This window comes from Anguilla anguilla, chromosome 1, assembly GCF_013347855.1.
Source record: "Anguilla anguilla isolate fAngAng1 chromosome 1, fAngAng1.pri, whole genome shotgun sequence".
Lineage (NCBI taxonomy): Eukaryota > Metazoa > Chordata > Actinopteri > Anguilliformes > Anguillidae > Anguilla > Anguilla anguilla.
Genome location: NC_049201.1, coordinates 53,699,951 through 53,725,591, shown reverse-complemented (window position 1 = coordinate 53,725,591; position 25,641 = coordinate 53,699,951). Strand labels below are relative to the sequence as shown.

Below are 25,641 nucleotides of genomic sequence, written 5' to 3'. Positions count from 1 at the left end.
TTTAGGCTGACGTGTGCGTGTTGGTGTGCTTGCTTGCGTGTGTGTGTGCATGTGCGTGCGTGTGTGTGTGTGTGCGTGCGCGCGCGCGCGCGTGTGTGTGTGTGTATGTGCGTGCAAGCACGCGCACGTGCGCGGTCAGTAGGAGAGCGGGGGAGCGGTCTTTGTTTAGGCCCGACCAGATTGAGAGCGCAAAGCGAGCGGTCATTAACGGTCAGCGGAGCGCGTGTCCCTGGGTTAAATGGGAGCATTGTCTCCGTCCGGCCGATTAATGCTGCCCCGCACAACGACCTCACCTGTCATATCTGTCCCGGGTTTAATTCATCACGTCCCGTGGTCAAAAAGCCACTCCCTCTCGTCCCGCCGCACACGCCTGCCCGTCAAAAGGAGCTTAGCTGGGGCCAGATTTAAGTGAATGAAAACAGTCTTGTTCGATTGGACATTTCATTTCATCTTCTTTATCTGCGATTAATAAATCAATAATTATAATTCAGCCTAGGAGCTATCAGGACGCTACAGCTGCTGTGTGGCTACAGAGGTTCAACTTACATATGTGCATGTTTTTTAATAATGTTTTTAATCAGGTCAAATAAAACCATAAAAAATGATTAATAATCAACAATCAAAAAATTGTTTAATAATTGGTAACCACCCTGCTTCATTTTAGAGAAATCTTCACCGCATTTAAAGCTTCTGGATTTAAGAACCAAAAATAATTCAGGGTCTGATAATATATTTTGAAACCATATAGGCTCATTGCACAATAATATTTAAAATGTACTTCAGACAAACACAATTTGATTTCTAAAATGTGATGATGTTTATTCTGTTCAAATCTCCCGTGCACAGCAATATATCGTCTATCTGTAATCTGATAGAAATATGTGGAATACCTGTTAAAAAGGGTCTCTTATCTTTTAAAAGCTCAACTAAAAGTACTAAAAGTGCCATTACTTTGTAACCCAAACTCTCTGACCTCAAAGTGTTTGAAAGTGAAATTGCTTTATTACAGTTATATTTCTTCCCTGACTTCTTATCTTAGCTCTGAGTGGGTCATTCACACACACACACACACACACACACACACACACAAATAAAAACACATAGTACAAATAAGTCCACAGAGTAGCAAATCAGTCCACAAAGCAAAGTACATACTGAGAACACACACACACACACACACAGGAGCAGGCTCCAGTGACGCGTGCCGAACGGTGGGAAGGTAAATCCCCTAATTCAGTCTATTCTACCAGAGCTCTCTGGCTGGCAGCCAAGCTAAATATTTCTGGATGAAAACACACTTGTAGTGCACTCCCCATGTGACAGCACTGAGGGCTTTCTGGGGCTGAATGGGGAGGGGAGGGGGGCAGGGTCATTATTATTATTGTTGTTGTTATTATTATGATTATTGTTGTTGTTGTTGTTGTTGTTGTTGTTATTTAAAATAGCATTCATCAAAAGAACAGTGTGAAGTATGTTGTGATGGACATGGTTCGAACTGAAAAAAGTACCTTCTGGATGAGTAAGAGCACTTACTCATCCAGAATGACCCCATCCCCCAATACCCCCATCCCAGTCCCATGTCCCCTACCAGCACTCACCTGACTGTACTCCAAATCCTGTGTGCTTTAATGCTGCAAACAGAACAGTTCGCCTCAACCAAACAGGTTACCTGTGCACTTCCTCTTACTGACCATCTGTAATTGTGAGATATTCATTCTTCACCTGATTGCGAGTGTTAGTGTGCATGTGCAGATGCATAAATGTGTGTGTGTGAGAGAGAGAGAGAGAGAGAGAGAGAGAGGGAGAGAGAGAGAGAGAGAGAGAGAGAGAGAGAGAGAGAGAGAGAGAGAGAGAGAGAGAGAGAGAGAGAGAGAGAGAGAGAGAGAGAGAGAGAGAGAGAGAGAGAGAGAGAGAGAGAGAGAGAGAGAGAGAGAGAGAGAGAGAGAGAGAGAGAGAGAGATGGGTTGTGGGTTCCCTCTGTTCCTCAGCTGCCATGGTGTGGTGGCGATCATGGTGGTGAGGATAGGCACACAGGGTGGCTCAGTCTCGACTCATATCCCACACACACTTTCATGGCTTTGATGATGAGAGTCCTGTGACTTATGCCTGTGTGTTTGTGTGTGTGTGTGGATGTGGATGTGAGGAGGGGGGTGAACGGAAGACAGCGTCTGTTTCGTGTAAAGATCTGAAACAAAAGGCAGAGCGGAAGTGGGGTTATGTGGACGTTATTATCCTCCTACAGAGGCCTGGCAGCCAGCCTGCTGAATGGTGCGAAGGCATGCTGGGAAATACAGCGGAGTGCGCCTTCATTAAACACGAGACAGAGGCGCTGGAGAATCAACCAGCTGTCCCACAGCATATCTATCTCACCCGTAACAGTAATGTGTTCATCTTCGCTTACACCTTCGCTTACACTCCATCTAAAAATTAATTCATTCGGCATCTTAAGGTACCAACACCAAATTCGGAATGAACACTGAATTCATTAAAAACGCTGTTAAATGTGTATATATACTTCTTAAATAAAACCTGAATTAATTCGTACATGTCAACACCGCATATAGTACAAGGTGTAGGCTATCTGGAAAGCGAAATAGGAATTAGAGACTTGCAAGTGACTCCGGGTTAATATTTCTTTTTCAACCACGACTGAGCCGTCATTTCAAGTTTCTCTATTACTATGACACAGGCATCACGATACATAAAAATTCTGAGCTGTGCTAATATGACTTGCAAAATGAAACGTTCGAATGAGCAACTGGATTACATACAATGTCGCCGAAGCGGCACCTATGTATTATAGCTTCCGGTCCAAGGTTTAATCATTTGCTTAAAACTCCATACCTGTTTGCACCTAAGCAAAACAGCGCTAATTAGCCTACTATTTATTACCTCAAAGAATGAAAAGGGAGAACGGCAGTTGTGCAAAACTAACACAAAAAATTTGGGGGGAAATAATAATGAGATCTATTTCAGATACATTGTTTTATTGACTTTTCCAGTTATTTCGATCATTTTCAGCTAAACTCAATTCTAAAAAATAGCATTTTCTCTTCTATCAAATTAATATGCAACGCATAAAACGTTTAACAATAATAGACATAATTTGTGAAACATAAATTAATAGTTTACATGGGCACATAAATAACGATACCTTCAAATGTCCATAAACTTTATTATAGGCTAATGCTATTAACATGCATCAGCTTGTCCAAAATAATTAATTCAAATTATAGCTACATTTTACACTTCTAAAAATAAAAATTAAACAAAATATAGTAGGCTACACCGGATGAAAACGCCCAGTAGCCTACGTTATCCTTTAAGCAGTGGATGAAACTTTTTTCTTCTTATTATTATTTTTTTCAGAGGATTTGGAAAAATTGTACTGCGATAAATTTTGTATAAATATATACTAATTTCGTTTATAAACACAACTAATCTAATTAGTTAATTGAATTTACAACGAATTTCCGAGAAATTCACTTTCCTTTCATTTTGTCGAAATTCTTCTCATTAGAATTGGTCTAATCAACAGAGACTGGCTTTGCCCAGCGCTTCTTTCCCTCGCACGTTAATTCATAATTAGGCTACTTCGAAGTCAGGCTAACATTTAAAATACAATGAGAAACTAATGAACTCAACAGAGAATTTTCAGCGATGCCAAGTTCAACAATCCGTTTGTCAGCGGGTGGCAACGATTATGAAGAGTTTTGTAACTTTGGCACCATGAAACGAAATGTGTTAATTAAGTTCACGCAGTCTGCAAAGTAGAATAGGGATTTTTTTTGACAATTAGTCCGTCAGAGTTATCGAGAGAGTCAGCTCAGAGGAGTTTGTTTTGTTAATTGCTCGTGTTAAGCCTAATTACGGTTTTGGGTGGAGCTGTCAGGACAGGAGGGAGGGGGACGCGCTTTGTATAGGCTATGGAAACAGTAAAGTCCTATCTTAACAGACTTCAGTACACTCGGACTACAAAGTAAGACAGTCACGTAGGAGCTAAAATTGGGATACCAGAGCCACCCTTCAACGGGAAGAGATTAATGGAAACGCGAACAGGTAAGAACACACGTCTTGCTTGTATTGTGATAGCGACGGATCTATACGTAGCCTATATGATCTGGTTTACAGTTTTCGAAATTATATTCTATTAGGCTAATGTATATATTTACACAGCACATACAGGCCTGCTGGAAATGCTGTCAAATCAACGACGATTTCTCGTTTATTCATATCCAAATTGCATACTCTGAACGAATAAAGTTCTATGCTAAATAGTTTTTTCCCCACTTTGTCTATTGCAATGTGTGTGTGTTGCTTGGGAATTCATTAAACGTGCCGGCAGACTATTTATAACATTTTAGAACTAGAATTTGAGTTTTAAAACTAAAGTTTTAGTTTAGACTGTGTTCTTGTTTTCGGAAAGTATGCCTGTTAATAGTTAGACTAAAGCTAATAATTTGTCAAAAGCAGCTAACTCTGCATAGAAACTGATAAAACCTGCTGAATTGTCTAAACTAATTCATACACAAATGCGATAAGAGTTCATTTTAAAATTGCACGATATGAGATGAGAGAAACTAATCTTCACCTTTGCTTGCACTAAACTAGCCTATATATGTAGTCCACCTTATGTCTTGCCACCATGCTACTTTCACTATAGGGTATTAAACGTAGTCCGGGATGTGTCTAACGAAGTTGTTTTCCAAGATTTTCTTGGAAATGTAGACTATTTCCACCGGTCGAAACTACTGCCAACTAATCTAAAATTGATATGTGACCTGCTCGTCTCGTTTCGCTCCTTCACATTCACACTACTTCGTATCAGATTATTCCGCAACCTAATTCAATCACACACACGCACGCTCTCTCGCTCTCTTGTCCCGGGGTGGTCAGAATGCTTTGGGGTTGACACCGTTTTATCGGTTGAGCCCCCGCTGCGTTCAGTTTAGCGTGTGTGCGCTTTAGCCCTAACACGCGCTGAGAGAGAATATGATCCACGCTCGCAGGTTCCTTTATATCTGTGCAATGTAACACATACCCCAACTTGACATCTACAATAACATTATTTCAGACTACAGCTGTCAAAGGGAGGGGGGTATACGGTTTCTTCACATTCAGTGTCCTATTTTTTGTCTCTTGACAACTTCTAAATAATTTAGGACGTTCTAAGAAACGCATAGGCTACGTAACATTTATTTTGCGATATCAAGAGTAAGTTTTTTGCTGTATGCCTTAGTCGTGATGGAAAGCAATGACACCGTTTTGCTTTCTTGTACAAGGTGTTCATCATTTGTTGATCGCCGCATGACTTCACTGTTGCACAAAAAAGGCATGTGACGCCCTCGGCCAGTGACTAATAACACGTTCGGGTTATTTACTGGAAGACGAACGTGTAAATTTATAAACTTTTACTTGATGCATGGCGCATTCTGGAAAAAAAACATATCGGTTTATCTGTCACTTGATTTATGCGGGCACGTGAAATCAAACATCCCTTGCTTTCATACGTTGCGGCGAGGATGCAGTTTCGGTAGATGTTAAGAAGGCTGACGGTTGCAATCGCGATTTAGTTATTTAGTAACTTTTTCATGCCACAACTGGCTGTTTCGACTCAGACTCTCTCAGTTTCAGGAACCTGGTTGTGCTTTTCTCAGGGGAGAGAATTATTTCTTTCTTTCTTTCTTGCTTTCTTAAAATATCTCTTTAAAAATGTTCTCTTCTCACCTACCATTTTTTCTCCGAACACTGCAAGTGTGCGCGTGTGTGTACACAGCCATACGTGCACACACACACATTTATTTTTTATATGCATGTTTCAACAAATTGACAACTGGTGTTAATCCATCAGTGGAACAATGGATGTGTGAGAGTATGTGCACAACACACACAGCGTATGATTGTGTGTAAGACGCAGTGGCCCTTGCTTGCCCCTTAATGAAAAGTACAATTTAATCACTGGTGTGTCAAAGTGAGCATGATTAGCTCTTACTAGGGCTTAAGGGTGGCTGTCTGGGCACAGTATTGATCGGGTCCCCCAGACCCCCCTCCCAGGCCCCCTGTACTGAGACACACAGCCCCTCCAGATGGCCTTGGAGGAACCTGGGTGTAAAGATTGTTGGGGGAAGTAGGTCGGATTGGCAGGATTAGGAGTGGCGCAGCCTTGCCCTCTTACGCTACACGTGGCAAGAGGGCGCTCCTGACGCCATGCCATGCGTACACCCCCCCAATCATTCCCCTCTCCCCCCATCTGAGCCAAGCAGGGAGATCATGGCTAAGTCTACCCTCCATAATGTTCCTAATGGCTCCTCCATTGTGGGATTATCCCTTTCCAGAACAATGGCTGAACCCCTCCTCCCAACCCCCCCCCCCCCCCCCCCAAACTCACACATGCCCCCCCTTTGGCCCCCAGGCCACTGAGGAAAGCCCTGACAGAATGTGAGGTTTCTTATTTTAGCCTTTTTACCAGAACCTATTTGAACTCCTTGAAAAACCCAGTACTAGTCCTCCTTGGCTCCTGAATGATAGTGAGGATGAACACACTCATCCATTTCAGTACTCTGTGTCATAATAGTCAAGGGTCAAGATTACAGTAAAATAAAATCACCCTCCTGGATCAGCACCAGGAAGTTTCATCAGAACACATTTTCCTTATGAACGATTCAGGGTTTAATGCTGACTGATAATATTTTTCTCTATGGGCCACTAAGTGTTTGTTATCAGAAAAAAGCCCTTTGGTTCAGTTTTCCTTGTCCATATTAATTCTTTCATCTCATCCCTCCCTCCTGTTCCTCTTTCTCCCTCTCGCTTGCACTGTTCAGCTCATCCTCTGCCATGGTCCTCTCTCTCTCTTTCTCTCGTCATGTGTTCTGCAACATGTTCAATGAGTGAAGTATAGCAGGTACGGACAGATAGAAGCCCTCTAAAAAAAACTAACAAAGCAGCAGGGGTTCTCCCCCAGGCACGCCAGCCGTATTAAACCCCTCAGCATAAACAAAGAAAAGCAATTCAAATTTCACTCCAGAGCCACCCTTCTGCCCCCCCACCCGCCCTTTATTGAGTGAGTTAGCAAACAGGAGCCCTGGAGGGGTGAGACCAGCCCAAGAACGGGGCAGTTTTTTAGTTTTAAGGCTGGTGATGGTTGTGGTGGTGGTGGGGTGAATTTAATTGTGGGTGGGGGGGGAGCGTTCATGGAGATTGTTCTCAGCTTGTGAGTCCTAGAGCCTGACCCACATGTTAGCCTCAAAGGGAAGCTATTGAACGTTAGATTCTAATTGTTTTAGTTGATTTTTTCATGTCAGCCTCCGTTTCGCCATGTGCCTCAGCAGAAACTGAAGGCCAAATGCTGGTGGCCCGTCGCAGAAGGGGACGGGGGCGGGCAGACAGGGGAGGGGCGGGGGGGTCTGGGAGCCCTCGGCAGGACGTGGCGTCCGCTGGCAGGAAGTAATTGCCAGTGAGGCAGCGAGTGATGTGGTCAACGCTCTGTCACTGATGAGGGGAAGGAAGGGGGGAGAAGCCTGCAGTCCTCCTTAGTCCCCCCCCCCCCCATTCCTCCCAACCCTCGCTGCTCATTTTCTTCCCCCCTTTATTTCTTATTTACTCTCCCTTGTTGGGTTCAGTCCCTCCCTGCAAAGCACTGCTGTGAACCGACAGGGTGCATCTGTTCATTGCCATAGCGGAGAGGGGGAGATGGGCAGATAAATGTCAGGGAGAGAGGCATAAAGAAAGAGAGTGAGGAGGTAAAGAAGAGTTGGTGTGTTCTGGTACTTGTTGGTTCCAGTGCACTTTTCTAACAGGTTGTGTTGTTCCTAATGGATGCTGCTGGTCTGAGTTTGTGGAATGTGATCTTTATATCTCTATATGTGACAGCCAGGTACCCTGTAAGGAACGAGTGAGTGGATGTGGGGTGTGTTGGGGAGGACAGAAAGACGGGTGGAAACGAGCACAGTAGCGCCTCCTGGAGGAGTTAGGTTGGGGGGGGGGGTGTTTTGAGTCTGAGAAACAGGAACGTCTTCTGCAGCTCTCTCCACTCAGTAAACAATCATGCGTCACAGGACAGGATGTCCTTCAGCTACCCAGCAAGAGCTGGAGAGGAAGTATGATCGTCACTGAACCCCCCCTCACACACACAAAAAACAACCCCCTATCTCAGGGGAACTGTCTGTCAATAAAATAGGATTACAACCAGTCTCAAACACAGAGGGGTAATTGATACATGCATTTATTGACATTTAATTTTGTGTGCATGTGTATTTGCGTGTGCGTTTGCAGCTATGACAGAAGACGTTCAGGTGAAAGCACTCCGGTGCTTCCTTTGAGTTGCTATGCGCTGCCAGGGAGGTGACTAAAACTATGGCAGGGAGACTTGTTCTCACTTTCCTGAGGGGAGGAGTCAGGGAGAGAGGGAGGGGAAGGAGGGAGGGATCAGGCACACACTTAGTCCTCAACAAGTGAGTGAACCATTCATTCAGGCAGTCAGTCACTCAGAAGAGCAGTCGCACACACCCTCACTCCAGCAGCAAGCAGGCAGGCAAGAAAGAAAGAGAGGGAGGGAGTTCAGCACCTGTCCCACGCACACACACACACACACACGTACGCAGAAGAGAGATCACACACACTCTGCCCTATGTGTGGCTCAGCTCTGGGCGTCCCAGTAAGTAACATTGGTTTTCTCTCCACTTTTTTTTTTAAACATTTATTTAATTTTCATACATAGTTTGTTATGTGTGATTTTTATGCGGTTTCACAACAAATTATGACTTTCTATCAGTATGCTCATTCAGATTTTTCTTTTTATATTTTTAAAGTTGTCTTTGGAAAATCTAATCTTATTTTTCATCTGAATTAATTTTTTTCTTAAACTTTTCTGAAGTTTTCTTTTCATTTTTCCTCTCTTCAGAAAAAAAGTGATTCTTATTTAGGGATTTGTGTAATTTTTTAGCTTTTGTATTTTGTAATTTCAAGTCTTCAGTCTTCATTTTATCATTTTAAAATGACTTTTGTTGTGTGTGAAGTTGACCCGAAGACCTTTAAATCAGTTGGTGACTTTTTTCAGAGTGTAGTTTCAGTATTAGTTTCATTGTCTCTCACAGCTGTCATATGGTTTACATTTTTTTCATACTGAAGAAAAACGACTCTTTGCTGGTTAGATACTTTTTTTTTTTCCCATGTAACCTAAATGGTGACTTTGTGTGGTTCACGTCGGATTGTTAGGATTATGTTCTGATCTCTGGGAAAGGGTCAAATTTTTGTTGTGCGTTTTCTCCAAACTTTCGGATGACCAGGCGTCATGAACAACGGTTGAGTTGTTATGCTGTGGAAGCTGCGTTCTCATCCCACTCCCTGTGAGGGCAGCCTCAGGAAGGCAAAGTGTGCCTTGCGTTCATTAGAACTCGCTCAGCCCGGGCCGGGGCCTGGGTTCGAGCGCGAGCAGAGGAAGCCCGGCGGATTCACCGGTGCTGGTTCGGATTGGCGGTCTCCTGGTGAAGGCTTGCTTGCCGCTGGGATGACGCTCTCGCCGCCGCTGCCCGCTGGTGCTGTTTGGGACATTTGAGGATGTTGTGTGGGTGGCGGCGGGGGGGGGGGGGGGGGGGGGGGGGGGCAGGAGGGGGGAGTGGGGGCGGCTGGTGTTTGAAGCTTGTTTGTGCCACTGCAGTCCTTGGTGGGAAAGTTGGGAACCCCCCTCCCCTCCGCGCCGGCCCTCCGATCTGCTTTGGGATAGTTTGCCGGTTCCGGCCCGACCGCCACGCTGCTTCCAAATTTAGCTCCATTCAGAAGCAGACGGCGCTTCCTTCCTAATCCTTCCCCTGTTTATGACACCGTTTTCCACCCCCTCCCGGAGTGGGGCGAGGAGAGCAGGACCCGCCGCAGCCGTGACCCCGCTGACACTGACCAACCCCCCCCCCCCCCGTCCGCTAGCCCGCCTGCCGCACACTCACGCTCCACAGCGGATTTGACTTTTTCAGACGCAGGAGCCCAATTGGCTGTTGTTTGTTGTTGTTTTTGTTCTGCATGGTTTATTTCGCCTTGGGTCATGGACTTTACATACGCAACCAGTTCCCCTCCTGAAAAAGGACTGGAGGACCAAGAACTGGCCAAACATGTCACACGCTAATCATTGGGTAGAGCTCATTTCCCATGCTGCGACCAGAATAGTTTTGCCTCCCTGAGGAATAACTGATTAAAAAATGTTGCATGTGTGTATATGTGCAAGTGCTTGCGTGCGTGCATTTTTACAAGATGTTTTATCATTGCTGTCTCTGGCACATGCGGTGGTTGGACCATACTGAAAGACTGTACAGTCTGTTGGAGACTTTCACCTGACTACTCTTGAGAGGGCATTCCTTTGTTTTGGGAGAGTGTGAACTCCCTCCAGTCGCCCCTTGGGATGTGAATCTGACTTGCCCCTATCCCCGTCCCTTATCCCTGTCCTGAAGCGAAGCAGACTGTCCGATTAGTCAGTGTCTCAGAGGAAACCACAGACTGGGGTCTAATGGTGATAAAATCTCTCTCTTTCCCTCTTACCCCCTCTCAACCCATCTCTTTCTCCCTCTCTGCCTATCACTCTCTCTATTTCTCAGGCCTCCCAGCATAGCACAGTCATGTTGACCACAGAGGGGGCCCCCCATACCGCTGAACACATTGCAGTGAAAATGGACGTAGAGGACGCAGACATGACCCAGTGGACGGAGGCAGAGTTTGAGAAGAAGTGCACCTACACTGTTAAGGACCATCCGCTGGAGGGAGGCTCTGAGAGCTCTGAGCTGACCCGGGCGGAAGCCTCGCTCCCCCGGAACCTCCTCTTCAAACACCATCCCAGCTCCAAAGAGGTAGGCCACTGACTCACGGTCTCTCTCCCTCTCTCTCTGTTTCTCTGCACACAAAGACGGGCTCGGCTAGCCCTGTTTATAATTTAGAAAAAAGAGGGGAGTATGTGACAAAGACCATAGAATTTCAGTTGTTTGGCTTTTTTAACCTGTGTGGACCACTGTGGAGGGCTGTGTGCAAAAGGGTCTAGAATTGTGTGCAGATGTACTTTGTCCCTGAGCTGCGGTCTAAGTTGCTGTCCCTTTCCTAACTGCTCTGTAATGCAGACAGAGAAGACTTTTAAGGGATCTGCAGGCTTCTCAGAGATTTTCACCTTGATTCATGTTAAAAAAATAATAATAAAAAAAAAAATGAACAGCCTCATTTTCTGCTGAAGAGCAGAGAACTCTGATCAGTGGTCTCAGCTGCAGGCGAGAGCAGTGAAAAGGGGGGAATCAGGCCGCTCTCCTGCCGTTCAGAATTTTTTGGGTGGAGGGGTCACACACAGTTTTGTTTTCCCCTCCCTGTCAGGGTGGTGTTGCACAAGTTTATACAATGCTGTGCCACAGAGGCCCCTGTCACAGTGCAGAAAGGCTGTGATGAATCTCCTTTATCTGCGCTGTCAACTGCATTTTTAACAATGATTAAAAAACACCTGTGTGTGTGCATATGTTTATTTATATGTGCATTTGTGTGTGTGTGTGTGTGTAGGGTGTGTTAGGTACTCCAGCCACAGCAAAATCTTCCCATTTCCATTCTGTGACATGCAGGAAATAGCCAAACCACTCCACAGTCTGCATGAGGGAAACAAAGACACTGCACAGTAAACTGTGTTTGTCCAGACACTCAGCAGGAGACAGAGAGAAAAATGGCTGTCTACTTCCACCTTTCCCCCCTTTCCTCTAGAAAGGGAACAAACAGCCATGTAAATATGAACTTGCTGCATTTACAGAAGTGTAAATAAAAAATCAGTGCATAAACCAGGACCTGGGGCAGAGCATGATGGGATTTAGCAGAGCAGGCCTGAATCACGAATCTTATTGTGTTTCACCTGATTACAAACACAGGCAATTAACAGAGCGGATTGATTATAAAAGGCTTTTTTCATCATTCCGTTGTTTTATCACGTTGTAAGTGTGCTTACACTTTTTCTCGAGAGATAGTGCTTCAGTAAATATTTAACACCACAGTGTCGGTGGAAGAAAGAAAGAGGAAAACAAATAGTCGAAAACACTGATGGTGATGATCAAAGAGTATTGACAGCCTGTTTAGATGCCATTGTAAGTCTGCGTTAATAATTATCAAAAAAAGTGCCACTGATCTACAAAACATCTTTTAACCCGTCATGTTCTATAGATTTTGCAAAAGGGGGGATTTCCTGGCCTCTTTAAAGTGGGTGTTTTGCGTGTGATCTGCGGGGGGAATAAAGAGGTAGTCTTGAGCTTTTGCTGGGAGGAGCGCAGCAGTTGAGTCTGGTTTCTCAGGTGTTGATACTTTGAGGAGATTAGGAAAGGCGGTGCGTAATCCTCGCTTCAGACAGTGTGTTTCAGTGCCATAATGGCTCCCTGTGTTTTCAGGAGAAACATCAGCAGCCTGCCCCCCCACCACACACACACACACACACACGCACACACACACACAAATGCACACTCAAACACACTTGCCTTCCTTTGAAGTCATTTGTCTGAAAGAAACAAAAAGCTCTGTAATTGGAGCTGTTTGTTTCTCCTCAGAAGGTATTTCACATTTTCCTTTCTTATATGGGAAGTGTGCGTCTGGGGGCAGGTCAGGTCAGCGTGAGCTCCCGCCCCTCCCTGCGCCGTGTCGTCCTGATACGGACTGACAGCCCACGCCGACGGGAAACCTCACCTGTGTAATGCTGCCCTCCTGACATTTCTGCCGTGAACTCTGATCGTCACACGTGACCCCTCTGACCAGAAAGGGAGCTTTTAGCTGAGTAACAAAACGGAGAGATAATGAAAAAGGGGTGAAGACAGGGGTCAGGCCCAGGGTGATTTGCGCAGTAATGTGGCTCCAAGGCCAGGTCCTCCTAGCGGCATCAGAACAGGGGCTCCCCCAATTAAGTTTGGGTGCTCTCTGATCCTCTGATTTTAAAGGGTGTCAGTCGAGTAAGTTTTAGGATAGTGTGAGAGAAGCCTTAACCCCCCTCCGCACACACACACCTCCTCCAGATGGCTGGGGCTGAGGAAGAAAAGTGATGGCTCTTCTATCTCAAAAATCTTTACCTGGGCCCAATGATGCATCCAGTTCAGGAAGGGGGAGGAGTGGGGGGGGGGGGTGATTCTTGGGTAACCATTGATCCAGAACAGTCCTGTCACCTCAATCAATCCCACCCTCTTACTACATCTACCTGCTGGCTTTTGACTTTCAGGAAAAAGCTAAACACAACCGGATCTGTGGATTTCTCACAATTTGCCCTCACACATTTATTTATGTATTTATTTATGATTAGTAGAAGTAGTAGTAGTATCGTGTAGCAATTTTCAGTACATGATCGATGTGCTTTCCAATTAATAAAATACAAAGAATAAAGCACAGAGATCAAGATTTTCCACTCTCATTTTGTGATCTGTTTGTTGTTAGAGCCTGAAGGGTTTCTTGAAATCACAAACCTGTTAGTTGAGGTTCAATATGAATTGCTCTGATGGTAATGACAGTCGCTTCCTGATTCCAATGTAAAACTGGACAGATAACAGGAAGTGATAAAGTAAATAATTCCTAACCGCTGATCTAAATAAGTACTGGAATAGTTGCAAGGCTTTCCTTGGTGGTCTGTTGTATTAGGGATGTCTACATCCCACTGAGGGCTCATTAGTCTAAACCGAAGGTTCATTATTTTAAGATAAGGATTTGACATTCCGTTGTTACTGGTCATAATCACGTGCTTCAGGAAAGAACAGTGACTGCTGCCGTATTCACACAGTTTACGTTTTGCCATTTAGCAGACTCTTATCCAGATTGCCTCACACAGATTACATTTTTACATATAAGCCATTTATACAGCTGGATATTTACTGAAGCTGTGAAGATGAGGTACTTTCAATTGCATACCAGTAGATACCAAGTTGAGAATAAAACCCACAACCTTTGAATTACAAGCCCAATTCCTTTACCATTACACTACATTACTGTCCCTAAGTACTGTACATGTACTTTATTTCATGTGTAGTTATTCTGTTTATATGAAATTGTATGTTACATTGTCAAAAAGCATCACATAAAAGCATTTCAATAAAATACTTAAAGATCCATTCGCACTTGGATAACATGCTGATTGAAAGTTGATTTTTGGAGACTTCCATTTTGTGAAAAATGCACCTAAGGCAGACACAGCAAGTGAACATGAGATAAGAATTTAAATTGCTTATCCAAACTACTTGTCAGCTTGATGATTGAAGCTAGAGGTGGGGGGGTTTGATTTGAATTAAGAGTTTGGATTTGCTTTGCACAACCCCCTGTGTCAGCGGGCTGTCCTTGAAGTATATTTTGTTTCTCTTTTTGTAGGTGATTGGAGTGGCGAGCAGAGAGTACATACCTAAGGGGACACGCTTTGGCCCCCTTGTGGGTGAGAGCTACACTGCAGAAACTGTGCCCAAGGACGCAAACAGGAAGTACTTCTGGAGGGTGAGTTCAGTTCTGGAGTTCCTTTTGCAGAAGAAATAAGAGGGGGGAAAAAAAACATTGGTCATTTCTCGTTCCACTGCTGTCACTTCCTGTGTGACATCATTGCTGTCCGTCAGATTCCTGTGAAACAGAGTGAGCACTCTGCTGTGTGCAAGTGGTGGAGAATTGCTGAGTAAACATCTAGTCTTTTGGGAACTGTTTGTGTTTGAGTTGTTGTTGAATGATGGAGACCACAAAGTGGAAGGACTGAATGGTGTGTGTGCGCATGTATGTGTGTGCGTCAGGGTTGTTTTAGAACAGGGTTGGTTTAGAATTAAAAAGTGAGTTTTTTTTTTTGTTGTTTTTTAACCTTTGGTGTTCGCTGAAGTGGCACTCTCTCGTACGTGTCCGACTCGCCGGGCCCCCTTGTTGCCGGTAAAGATGCAGCATCTCACGGTGACTCAGCGAGGAAGTGGGTTTTAGCCACGGAATGCCTCAGAGGCGCAGGTAGAGTCATTCTGCCTGCCAGCTGTTGCTAGGGAGAAACTGCAGAGTAGTGATAGTACAGACCCGTCACAAAAGCAGCACAAAGGTGCAGCACAGATGGCACCAACTCGCAGCATCGGTATGTGCGCAGAGAGGAGCGGTTAAGCAAGCACATGACAGAGACACAGCACAGAATAACCTCTATTCCCATCCGCACATACTAGTCCCTGGTAACACATAAAATTGTGACAACATTGTTATGAATTCAAGGCAATATTTGGCTTGTGACTATGAAATCTTTGAGAATTTCAGGTGATTCCCAAATCAAAATCATTTCAGGAGAGAGAACACTCATCTTGTTTTACATTCAGTCAGGCTATGTATCATTGTGTTGCATAGGTAGAAAAATGATCAATGTAAGATTAGTTATAAATGCACACGTACAAAATGCACAATTTGTAGTCTATTCTGCTGTTGAGGAAAGCTTGCGTTTATTCTGCTTAGTTGTTTTTTTTTCTCTGATGTGTATATTTCTTTCCTTATTACGTTTTATCAGTCCTGAATTCAGTAAGAGTGGCAAATGTGGTAAAAAGTACAGTAAATTGTGAAGTGGAAAAGTAAAAAAAAAAAGACGAGCAGCTTTTGAAACAGCTTTAGAAAGGGACCTCCCTCCTTTACAGTGCAGTGAGCAGATAATGATGTCATCGTTCCTGGAAATGACAGGTTCAGAGTAAACAAAAACCCTTCTCCATCCCCCCGCCTACGAAAACAATCCACCCCCTTACCTTCAGAACCTGTGTCGCCACCTGTGACCTCCCGATACTTCACCCCTCTTAAATACCACCATACTCATAAGAACAGGTTACGTTCCTATCAACTTTATGAAAAGACCACATGACTTTCAGACCCTTTCCCCTCTGACAGGAAGTGTCTCAGAACGAGCTGAAAAGGTTTCTTAAAAATATGAAAGCTCACAGATGTTTTCAGCTCATTTCTTCAGTGAAACGCATCTTCTTGGGTCGTTTTTAATATGGCATTCTGCAGAGGTAGGGTTGTTTGGAGACATGCAGTAGTAATCCACAGAAATAAAACGCATATGTACCTGTGCACACTCACACAGATACACGCACACACACACACACAAATATGCTCACATACGCATGCACAAGCACACACACACCCAAACCCGCACATACTCTCACACTTTCTCTTAAGCCATCAGCGGTTACTCTCATCATCCTCTCAGAACCCCCCTCTCACATAGGACTGTGGGTCTTGCAGAAAATATGCTAAAGTGTGACCTTATCTGAGCGTGTCAGCAAAACTGCTGAGAGTGAGAGCGATGCAGGGGTTGGGAGACAGAGAAAGAAAAAACATTTTGTAGATGAAATGTGGGACCGTGACGTTGCTGTGACTGAGTTGACTCAACTCTCGACGAGAGTTTGTGACTTTATAAGAGCGCGTGTGTGACTCCCACTTGTCTGTCTGAGCCGAGCCACACAAGTCTGTCTGTCCGTCTGCTCAGAGCTGACTGCTGCCACTGCAATACAGCTCAAGATCTCTGTCACCCTCCGGGCAATGCAAAGCTAAGACAACGGACAAGGTACTGGCATGAGCTGTAGAACTGAAAGGAAAAAACATCAGTTAGAAAAGAAAGAAAGAAAGAAAGAAAGAAAGAGAGAAAGAAAGAAAGAAAAAGAAATTTGCCTCAGTGATGGATTTGCTTCAGACGTCAAAAATATCGCAACTGCTGAAACCAAAAGAAAAATAATCCAACTTCAAATATTGCTCTCTTTTGGAGATTTTAAAATATATTTTTAAAATGTACGTTGAATCCTGGAATTACTTTTTAAATTTATAAACTTTTAAAAATAAAATTTCCTTCTGTCTTCCCACTTGCAGATCTACTCGGAGGGGGAGTTCCACCATTTTGTGGATGGCTTCAATGAGCAGAAGAGCAACTGGATGCGTTATGTGAACCCAGCCCACTCGCAGCAGGAGCAGAACCTGGCCGCCTGCCAGAACGACATGAACATCTACTTCTATACCGTCAAGCCCATCCCCGCAAACCAGGAGCTTCTGGTGTGGTACTGCCCAGAGTTCGCGGAGCGCCTGCACTACCCGCCCTCCGGAGAGCTCATGATGCAGAAACTCAGTAAGTTCTGATCCTGAAAACACCCGCCTGACCCTGACCCTGACCCGGCCTGACCCAATACTCGGTCTCGCGCTGGCCACGGTCAGCTCTTTCTGGCCTGCCGGTTGCATTCTGTTTTGAAAATAATTTTTTTTTTTTTAAATAGATGCAACATTTAAAAATAACTACAATCAGATAAGCAACAGTTAAAAACCTTATAGATGACATGCATTTTCGTAGCCCCACTGGCCTTTCAGCACAATGAAGGAAATAAAATGTCTTAATGCGTGTGCCATAAGTAGCCGCCTTATTTTTGGAAAACGGCAGATTATTTTCTTTTTCCTGTTTCCCCTTGTTGCTCACTGGCTCAAAGAACTCAGGAGTTCCTCTAGACATTTCCTGCTCTTTCTCTCTCCCAGTGGTTACATCAGAGGGAGCTTTATGTGAACCTGTGTTCTATGGCTCAAGGCTGAGAGTTCTCGCCATCCAAATTAATCACCGGGTAAATAGGGGTTTTGAGAAGCACATGTTCGTCTTTCCGCCACGGGACAAAAGAGGATGAACTCTCTCTTAACGTCTTGTTCTTGGTCGGATGGCTCATGGTCATACCTGGAAGTAATGGTATTTAATTACACAGTGCTGTCCTGGTTTAATGCCAGTCAAAGGCACTTAAAAATGTCCTTTCAAAAGCAAAGGTGCCCTGACATGTTCTATCTGTGGTTGCTTAACAGGCAATAAAAATGACAGCTCTGGGCATTTCTGTCTGAAAGAGAGGGAGGGAAAGAGTAAAAGAGAGAGAGAGAGAGAGACTGCAATATTGATAAAAACAAAGGTGTGGTTAAGTCAGCTCAGTTTCCAAATCCTGTCTCTGGTACCTTAAAGTGCATTTAAAGTACAATATCTTGCTGCTTGTTGCAAGCATTGGAATAGTTGATCAGGGGACAGATGTTAATGTCATGTGGTTAGCTTTTTGTTGTTCAGTAGAATCGGACTTACCACCCACCCTAGAGTCGGGTCCAGTCATACAAGAACCAAGAGCACCGCCCCCTAGAGACAGGAGCCGTTGTGAGTCAGCAGATTATGACCACAGGGAATTCTGGGTAATGCATATGTCTGGAGGTGACTGGAGCCGCCCACATAAGGCTGGAATATTAATCAGAGGGTGCAGACCGGTGTCACAGTTTGATAGTTTCGCTTTTGAAAGCTTGATCTCAACAGCCTTCACTTTGACAATGCTTCCGTCATCCGTTACTGTGAAGGAAGTAGGCCTGTGTCTGAACATGTTGCTGTAAAGACATTGAAAACATGACATCTCACTACTTACTGTAGCATTCCTTCATTCAGGCATATTCACTCCCCCTCTCATTTGTAAACACTAATGCTCACTGGCTCTTACAGTTAAAAATACACTGTCCCATTCATATTCTATTTCACTCAGATACACGTAAACATTTACACGTACATGCACACTCTCTCTCATTGGCAGCAGAGTGAGCTTGGAGCTGCTGACAGCTCTTTGGCACGACTCCCTAATTTATCTGGCACTGAAAGAGAAAGAAAGGGAACAAAAAAGGCCTCCTCCATTGACTACTTGAACTTCCTGGCAGCCCAGCCCGCTGACAGATTGATATCTCTGTGATCGCTGGCTGTTTGTTTTCTCTCTGCTCTCTGGGAGGCTTGGGATGGGCCCTGTCACAGGGGCAGTGGGGGAGCAGATAGGCCGATGGGGGGGCTGATGGAAGCTCAGTGTTTACTCACTACTGCTGGCCCATTTGGAGAGGCTTTTTTCTGGGGGGAGGGGGGTGGGGGGGGCACTGAGGATGCAGCAATAGTAGATTTAGGACATGGCACCGTACACAAAATGGCAAGGAGACCTGGTAAACCTTACAGCATGCTGGCAGATCAGAAATTTAGAGGAACTTTAATTCTTCCCACCCACTGTTTTAAAGGTTCAAAAGAAAATACCTCACTAAAACAAATATCTCACTAAATAGTTATTTGTATTTTCCCCATTTAGAATGATAGCATCCAAGAGCTAAGGACCGTTTCTGTGTGTTTAATTTGAATGTACAATGACAGTTTAATTTTAAGCTCACACTAGCTAAGAGCACTTTTGATAACCTGACCTTTTATCATTACTAGGATATTAAAGAGAAGTTTTCAACAACACTAAGGAAGGAGCTGCTTCACTCTCCATTAACCAAAAAACAATACAAGAGTAGAAAGAGGTTGGATTTACTGTGCATTTGATAAACTGTGAAAGAGACCCTTGTGCTCATGTGAGTGACCGTTTGCTCCCTTCATACACTTGTGTGATCTGTCATGCCACTTGACTGACAGCTCAAAAAAAAAAAAACCTGTGGCCCTCTGTTTGAAAAGCACTGTGACAGTGTGTGTTATTGATCGAGCGCTTACTGGAGGAGGTGTGTAAACGCTGGGACAAAGGGCCCTGAGATGGACATAGTCTTCATTGGCTACTTTGTCAGGAGGTGCCCAAATTTGGGTGGGTGGGTGGGTGGGTGGGTGGGGGGGGGGAGTCGGCAGGCCAGGCTTTGTGACCACTATCAGCAGGAAATGTTCACTCAGCCCCTTAACCCCCCTCCACCTCCCCCCTTCTCCTCTCGATCTTATCTACCCTAGTGATATCTCCCCCCTCCCCCTGCCCCCACCCAGGGGCTCTACCGGACCTCACTTCCTTCATGGCCCCAGGTCCTTATTCACAATGATTCATCAAACTGTCGCCCAAATTAGAAAACTTCATTACTCTACTTTTTCAAACGTCTGTGATGGCTGGAGAAAGAGGCTCTTTGTTTGCCAAACTCCTCGTCAGCATTTTTACCGACCATGAAAACTGTGGAAACGCCACCAAAATATAAAAAACGGGTTGAAATCCTCTGCTGAGTCCAATGATCTATGTGGGAGTGTGCTGTGTCAGTGTGTAGTAGTGAGTACATGGATCACTGTTCCTTTCCACACTGATGCTCAGTGCTGTGCCAACAGTTCGCGGTTGAGTTGGCAAGGACAGGCAGTCGTTGCGGTTTGGCCGGGGGTCTGTCTCGTCACAGCGGTCGCCATTGCAGAAACGCCCGGCACTCAGTCTCTCTTATTCTCCTGTAGCAAGGAAAGGCGACCTCGCTGCTTTGCTCGCTTGCTGCGGTCAGATAAACCATGCTTCTCCTGTCTGTCTTTCAGACACAAATGAACCGCATTACAGATAGACAAAGGGAGGGGTACACCGCTTTAAGGGAACAGAGGGAGTAACGATTTGTCTTTTTCTCTCCACAGAGCAGAGTTTGATGGAGGTAAAGCAGCAGACCTCTGAGGTGTCCCCGATCTGGGAGAAGAGCTCTGGAAAGAGGGAGCACAGCGTCTCCGAAATCCTCAAGGGAACCCACAAGGAGCCCAGCAGGCCCCTACCCACGCGCCCCACGTGTCTGGACAGCCCGCCGTCCCGCAAGTGCAGTCCAGAGCGCACCTTCAACCCCCGCGTCATCTACCCCATCCGCCCCCACATCAACGAAGAGTACTTGAAGGCCAGCCCCGCATTTGGCCTGAACCGCACTAGCTACCCCGCCCGCTCGCCTGGCCAGTCCTCCGCCACGCCCAGCCCCACAGCCCGGAGCAGCCCGGAGACCAGCCCTCAAAGCAGCCCCGGGCTGCAGGGCCCGACACCCTCCACCCACGAGCACAAGGAGGGCTTCTTCCCCTCAGCGCTGTACCGCCGCGGTCTGGGACACTACCCCGACTACCCGTCCCCCGCCCACCTCCCCTCAGCGTTCTACCCCAGTCCCCACTATTCTCGCTACCTCCTGTCCCACTACCCCATGGGCTGTAATGGGCTGAGCGGGGGTCCCGTGAGCTCCATCTTCCCCCGCATGTACCCCATTTACAGCAACTTGGTCCCTGGAGGGGCGCTGCCCCCCCACATGCCCCTCCCCACCAGCATGCTACCCCCCGAGGGAGGGCGACGGCTTCTCCTGCCACCTGACAACGCTCACAGAGACTTCCTGCTCCCGGCGTCCACCAGCGCCTTCTCAGCAGCCACTTCCCTGAAGGACAGTGCCCCCCACGGGCCCGGCAGCGGCTCGCCCACCGCCGGCTCGGCCGCCTCCACCGAACGGATGCCCACCAAGCCCACCCCGGCTCTGCTGCCCGTTGGCCGCGCCGATGAGGAGGCCATCAACCTCAGCAAGATGAAGCGTGGCAGCAGCACCACCGGTTACAAGACGCTGCCCTACCCACTCACGAAGCAGAACGGCAAGATCAAGTACGAGTGCAATGTCTGCAACAAGACCTTCGGGCAGCTCTCAAACCTGAAGGTAAGGTTCCTTGCAACTTGTCCTATCCAATCAGTTCTCTAATATTTTAGCTATTATGTTTAAGTTTCTTTTCCTTCTGAACCATAATAAGGACATGATTCCCCCTCAGTTGCCCTCTGGCACAATAACATACTGAAACTCAAGCACTAAGACTGACTAGGATTTGTCTGGAACTAATTGTTTTCTTTTCCCTAACTTGTGCTCTCAGGTGCATTTGCGTGTTCACAGTGGAGAGAGGCCCTTCAAGTGTCACACCTGCAATAAGGGCTTCACCCAGCTGGCCCACCTGCAGAAACATTATCTGGTCCACACAGGTGAAAAACCACACGAGTGCCAGGTAAGACGGCAGCCCCACACACCTATTTGTCTATCTACCTGATAGCCTGTCTGTTTGACATATAAAATAATTATGTCGCTCCCCAATGTAAATCTGTGTCAATTCAGTATTAGTGCCTCTGAGTAATGTTGTGTTGGCGTGACTGCTGTCAGCATCTGACCTTTGAACTCTCCCCTTCCACACAGGTGTGTCACAAGCGATTCAGCAGCACCAGCAACCTGAAGACTCACCTGCGCCTGCACTCGGGCGAGAAGCCCTACCAGTGCAAGCTGTGTCCGGCCAAGTTTACACAGTTTGTGCACCTCAAGCTGCACAAGCGCTTGCACACGCGTGATCGCCCACACAAGTGCCTGCACTGCCACCGCTGCTACATCCACGTGAGCAGCCTCAAGGTCCACCTGAAGGGCCACTGCCCCGCCGCACCCTCCCCTCCTGTGCGCTCCCTCGGCGACCTCAACCGCGTCAACGAGGAGATCGAGCGCTTCGACCTCAGCGACAACGCCGACCGGCTCGAGGAGATGGACAGTGTGGACGTGGAGACGGTGGTGGAAAAGCAGATCCTCAACATGCTCTGGCGGGAGATGGACCTCAAGGCCTCCTACCACAAGGGCGGCAGCGCTGGTGAGCTGCTCTCTGCGGGCTACGGCCTCTACGAGCCCGGCAGCGAGACCTCCGTCATCAAGCTGAGACACAGTAGCCCTCTACCTCTGTTCCCCATCAAGGTCAAACAGGAATCCGACGAACCCATGGATGCATAAGCCTCACCCCGAACGCCCAGCTTTTACTGAAGGAACCGTGAAATGGAAAGTGACTGTGTATATGAGCGCCAGGATGCCTGGGGCAAGAGGTGTACATAGTTTCTTTTGTCATTGTAACAAGGCTTTGGCTCCTCCATCAGGGACTTTTGTACTCAGGGCTAAGAAAGGCATTGTTTCAGACTACTCATGGTCTCCTCCTCTTTCCACTTATGTTAAAGACAATCGTGTACCCATGATTTAATATTATTATTAATATTATTATTGTTGTATTTGTTGTCATTATTTGCAGTTTTTTTTTTGTTCAATTCTTATATATTTTCCCTAATTTATTATGCAATTAGTTTAAATAGTCTAAAAGCAATACATGGAAATGTTTACAATGACCAGATAATTCATTGTAATTGAATATTTTCTTATTTCTGTCTTTTTCTATGTGGCCATTCTTTTGTAGATATTTTTCTTCTTGTGTGTGCTTGTCTTGTTAGGTTGAGATTAGAGAGCGAGACAATTAAATGTATAGTAGAGGCCAGCATAATTCAGTATTCAGGGTTGTTTTTTCACATAAGGTATGAAATATCAATGGCTTGCTTTTGTGTTGCCAAAGGTCGACATTTGAAATGTTAAACCATGGGATCATTAGTGTAAAAAAGAAAGAAAAAAACTTGTTTTTGTTCCACATTGTCGCCCCCAGTATCTGTACTTGTGTTTAAGTTCTAGGTAATTTAACTAAAACTAAAGGGCATTTTGTATATTTTTTTCAACAACGGTTACCTCAGTGTGTGTGTGTCCGGAGAGACGAGGGAGCGGCTGTTATATTTATTGCTTTGCTACTTGAAGAAGAAAAACCAAAATGAACTGAAAGAGTCCATTTTTCAGCTCGGCCCAAAGAGCCGGAGAAATCCATTTAGATGTAGCACGTCGGCTATGAAGCTGAGAATACTCTGTATATCTGTAGAGGCAAAAGTGATCTTTGATATGCTGTCGATACCAAAAGGAGACTATTGAACGTAAAGAGAGAGCTTTTTTTGGATTTGAGGGCTAGTTACCAAAGTTCACTTGGTTTTGTTTCAAGCACCAAAAAATAATTACAATGAAAATAAAAGAAACTAAGAGGAATATTGTGTGTCTAATGTATAAATGAAGTGTTGGTTCATTAGCTGTGATCTGTTCTTAGCCTATAGCTTTTTGTTTTCGTGTTTGTTTTTTGGAATTTGCCCCCATCGCTCTCGTGAATAGCACAGACCAAAGCGGTCGTCTGCACTGGCATTTCTGTCTCTTTACTGCCGGTGCTTTTTAAAACCAGATTTGACAAAGAGACTATTCAGCAATAGCTTTAAGATGATCTCGTCTCCACGGCGAATGCGTCTGTGGCCGAGGGTTGGCGCCCTGAATGTAGCAGTACAGTGGAGCTTCCACCTGAACAATGACCAAAGTTTCCCCTGCAAAGTTTCACCTACTTCAGTCTTTAAAGGAAAAACTCTTTCTTTTGTTTACATGCCGGTTTACATAGTTATGTGCAACATGTCAAAATGTAAATTATGATATAAATGTTCATTGCTCTATCCGTGTACTCGTCTGTGTTTATTTCCTACCGTGTCAGTTATTGTGCTCGTAAGTGAATGTCAGAGGGTTTTGGTGCAAAGAAAATTCCCTGGTTTTGTTCGTTGTGGGGAGGTGCTGAATAGCCAAGCTGAGTAAAACCAAGTAAATATATTGGGGAAGAAACTATTTGTAAATTGTAACGTAAGACAAAGCCCCTAAATGACCACAACGAGAACAGAAATGAAGGGACAAAATGGTGAAAAGCTGTGGACAAAGTCAGAAGGACTGTTGACAGCCCATATGCTACATTTAATTTAGATGGAAAATAAAGTAGTACTTTTCTTGGCATGTCTTTGACGTATGTGTGGGTGTGGGGGTGTACATTGAGAAATACTAACCACCCCTGACAGCCCGAAAATAAATTTAAATAGTAATCGGAAGCTGAAAAACGTTCATTAGTATTGAGGAATTAGGACATGATGATGTAGCAACATTCTGATATGGAAACAGATTGTCTTGTCAGTGCTCGCCCCGGTGCTGAATCACCCGGTATAGTTTCATATAGGCTATGCGAGGGTTTGCTCCGTGGTCTCTTGTTATAGCGTATAAACCTTGTCAAAACGAAAGTCCTGCTGTGGCCCTCGCTGCCAAACTTTTTTTTTCTCAGCGCTTTTTAAATCGTTGCCTCACGCTCTTTCCACAGTCTGGTTATTAGTACTCGGGAAACTGAACAGTCCAACATTGACACAGCAAGTTCCACTTATACCGAAAACGTCACAGCAGAAAAGATTGCTGTGTAATTTTTACAATCGAGTGGGCGACAAGAGAGACGGGTTTCCCTCAGCTTTTCTGTAGCTGGATAATTTGGGTCAAATTCTGTCAAGAGCCAGACCCTCACACCATTGACGTGTTTACAGTAGAAATAACACTCGGAATAAGGAAACTAATTACTCAAAGTTGTTCACCCAAATTCCTTGGTAAAGGGGAACAAATATTACAACTGCAGCTAATTATTATAAGCTTTGCACAGGTGTTAGCAGTGCACTAGCGGTGCGCTTAATTGCTTGGAGAAACTTTTCCATCAGGGCTGTTAGACATTATCAGTTAAATTAGCATCATATCTGTTATAACCGTGAAATAAATACTGCTATTCCACTCTCACTACAGCTAAAATCTAGAACAAATAAATAAACCTACTTAATTAACTTTAACTAAAATACTTCGTTTTAAAATAAATTATTAAGAGTAGCCTAGGTCTAATAAGTCGATGTGCATGCAACCCGTGCTTAGGATAGCTAAAATAATAACAAATTATAATTTCTATTTAAAAACACCTTATGTAGGTTGTACAGGGGTAGCCTACTCCTATTCGTTTCAGGGTTGAAGAACATTCTAACTATTTGCCATTGGTGGCTAGAAAAATGTAAATAAACAATTGGCCTTCTCGCCTTCAATTCAAACATCGCGTTCGAAATATCCGAATGGGGCTCAATGAAAACGATTAATAGCCAACTATAATAGCTAATCTAAACGGGCAGGCTATAACTCGTGACAATTAGACGAATGTAGGCTATTTATTAGTCGTAAATCCAATGTTGTTAGCCACCATATCTGAAGCAGTAGCCTAGGTCTAAA

General features: G+C 45.1%; 1 protein-coding gene across 2 annotated transcripts; it reads left to right on the top strand.

The window, feature by feature from the left end:
* Nucleotides 1-3,647: 3,647 nt before the first annotated feature.
* Nucleotides 3,648-24,026, top strand: prdm1a (PR domain containing 1a, with ZNF domain). 2 transcript variants are annotated; one of them, XM_035395011.1, is made up of 7 exons: nt 3,648-4,059; nt 10,581-10,829; nt 14,332-14,451; nt 16,819-17,071; nt 20,336-21,369; nt 21,578-21,706; nt 21,892-24,026. In XM_035395011.1, the coding sequence occupies exons 2-7, from the start codon at nt 10,602-10,604 to the stop codon at nt 22,462-22,464; spliced, it is 2,337 nt and encodes a 778-aa protein (XP_035250902.1). In that variant the 5' UTR covers nt 3,648-4,059; nt 10,581-10,601; the 3' UTR covers nt 22,465-24,026. The 2 variants fall into 2 exon arrangements, with proteins under 2 accessions (XP_035250902.1, XP_035250892.1); XM_035395001.1 differs by lacking the exon at nt 3,648-4,059 and adding an exon at nt 8,240-8,653.
* Nucleotides 24,027-25,641: the final 1,615 nt, after the last annotated feature.

Bases quoted from the DNA above. Each gene is read 5' to 3' on its own strand.
- prdm1a (XM_035395001.1), top strand. From the start codon at position 8,627: ATGTGTGGCTCAGCTCTGGGCGTCCCA. The intron at 14,452-16,818 runs GTGAGTTCAGTT...TCCCACTTGCAG, and splicing joins ACAGGAAGTACTTCTGGAGG to ATCTACTCGGAGGGGGAGTT. The intron at 21,370-21,577 runs GTAAGGTTCCTT...TTGTGCTCTCAG, and splicing joins GGCAGCTCTCAAACCTGAAG to GTGCATTTGCGTGTTCACAG.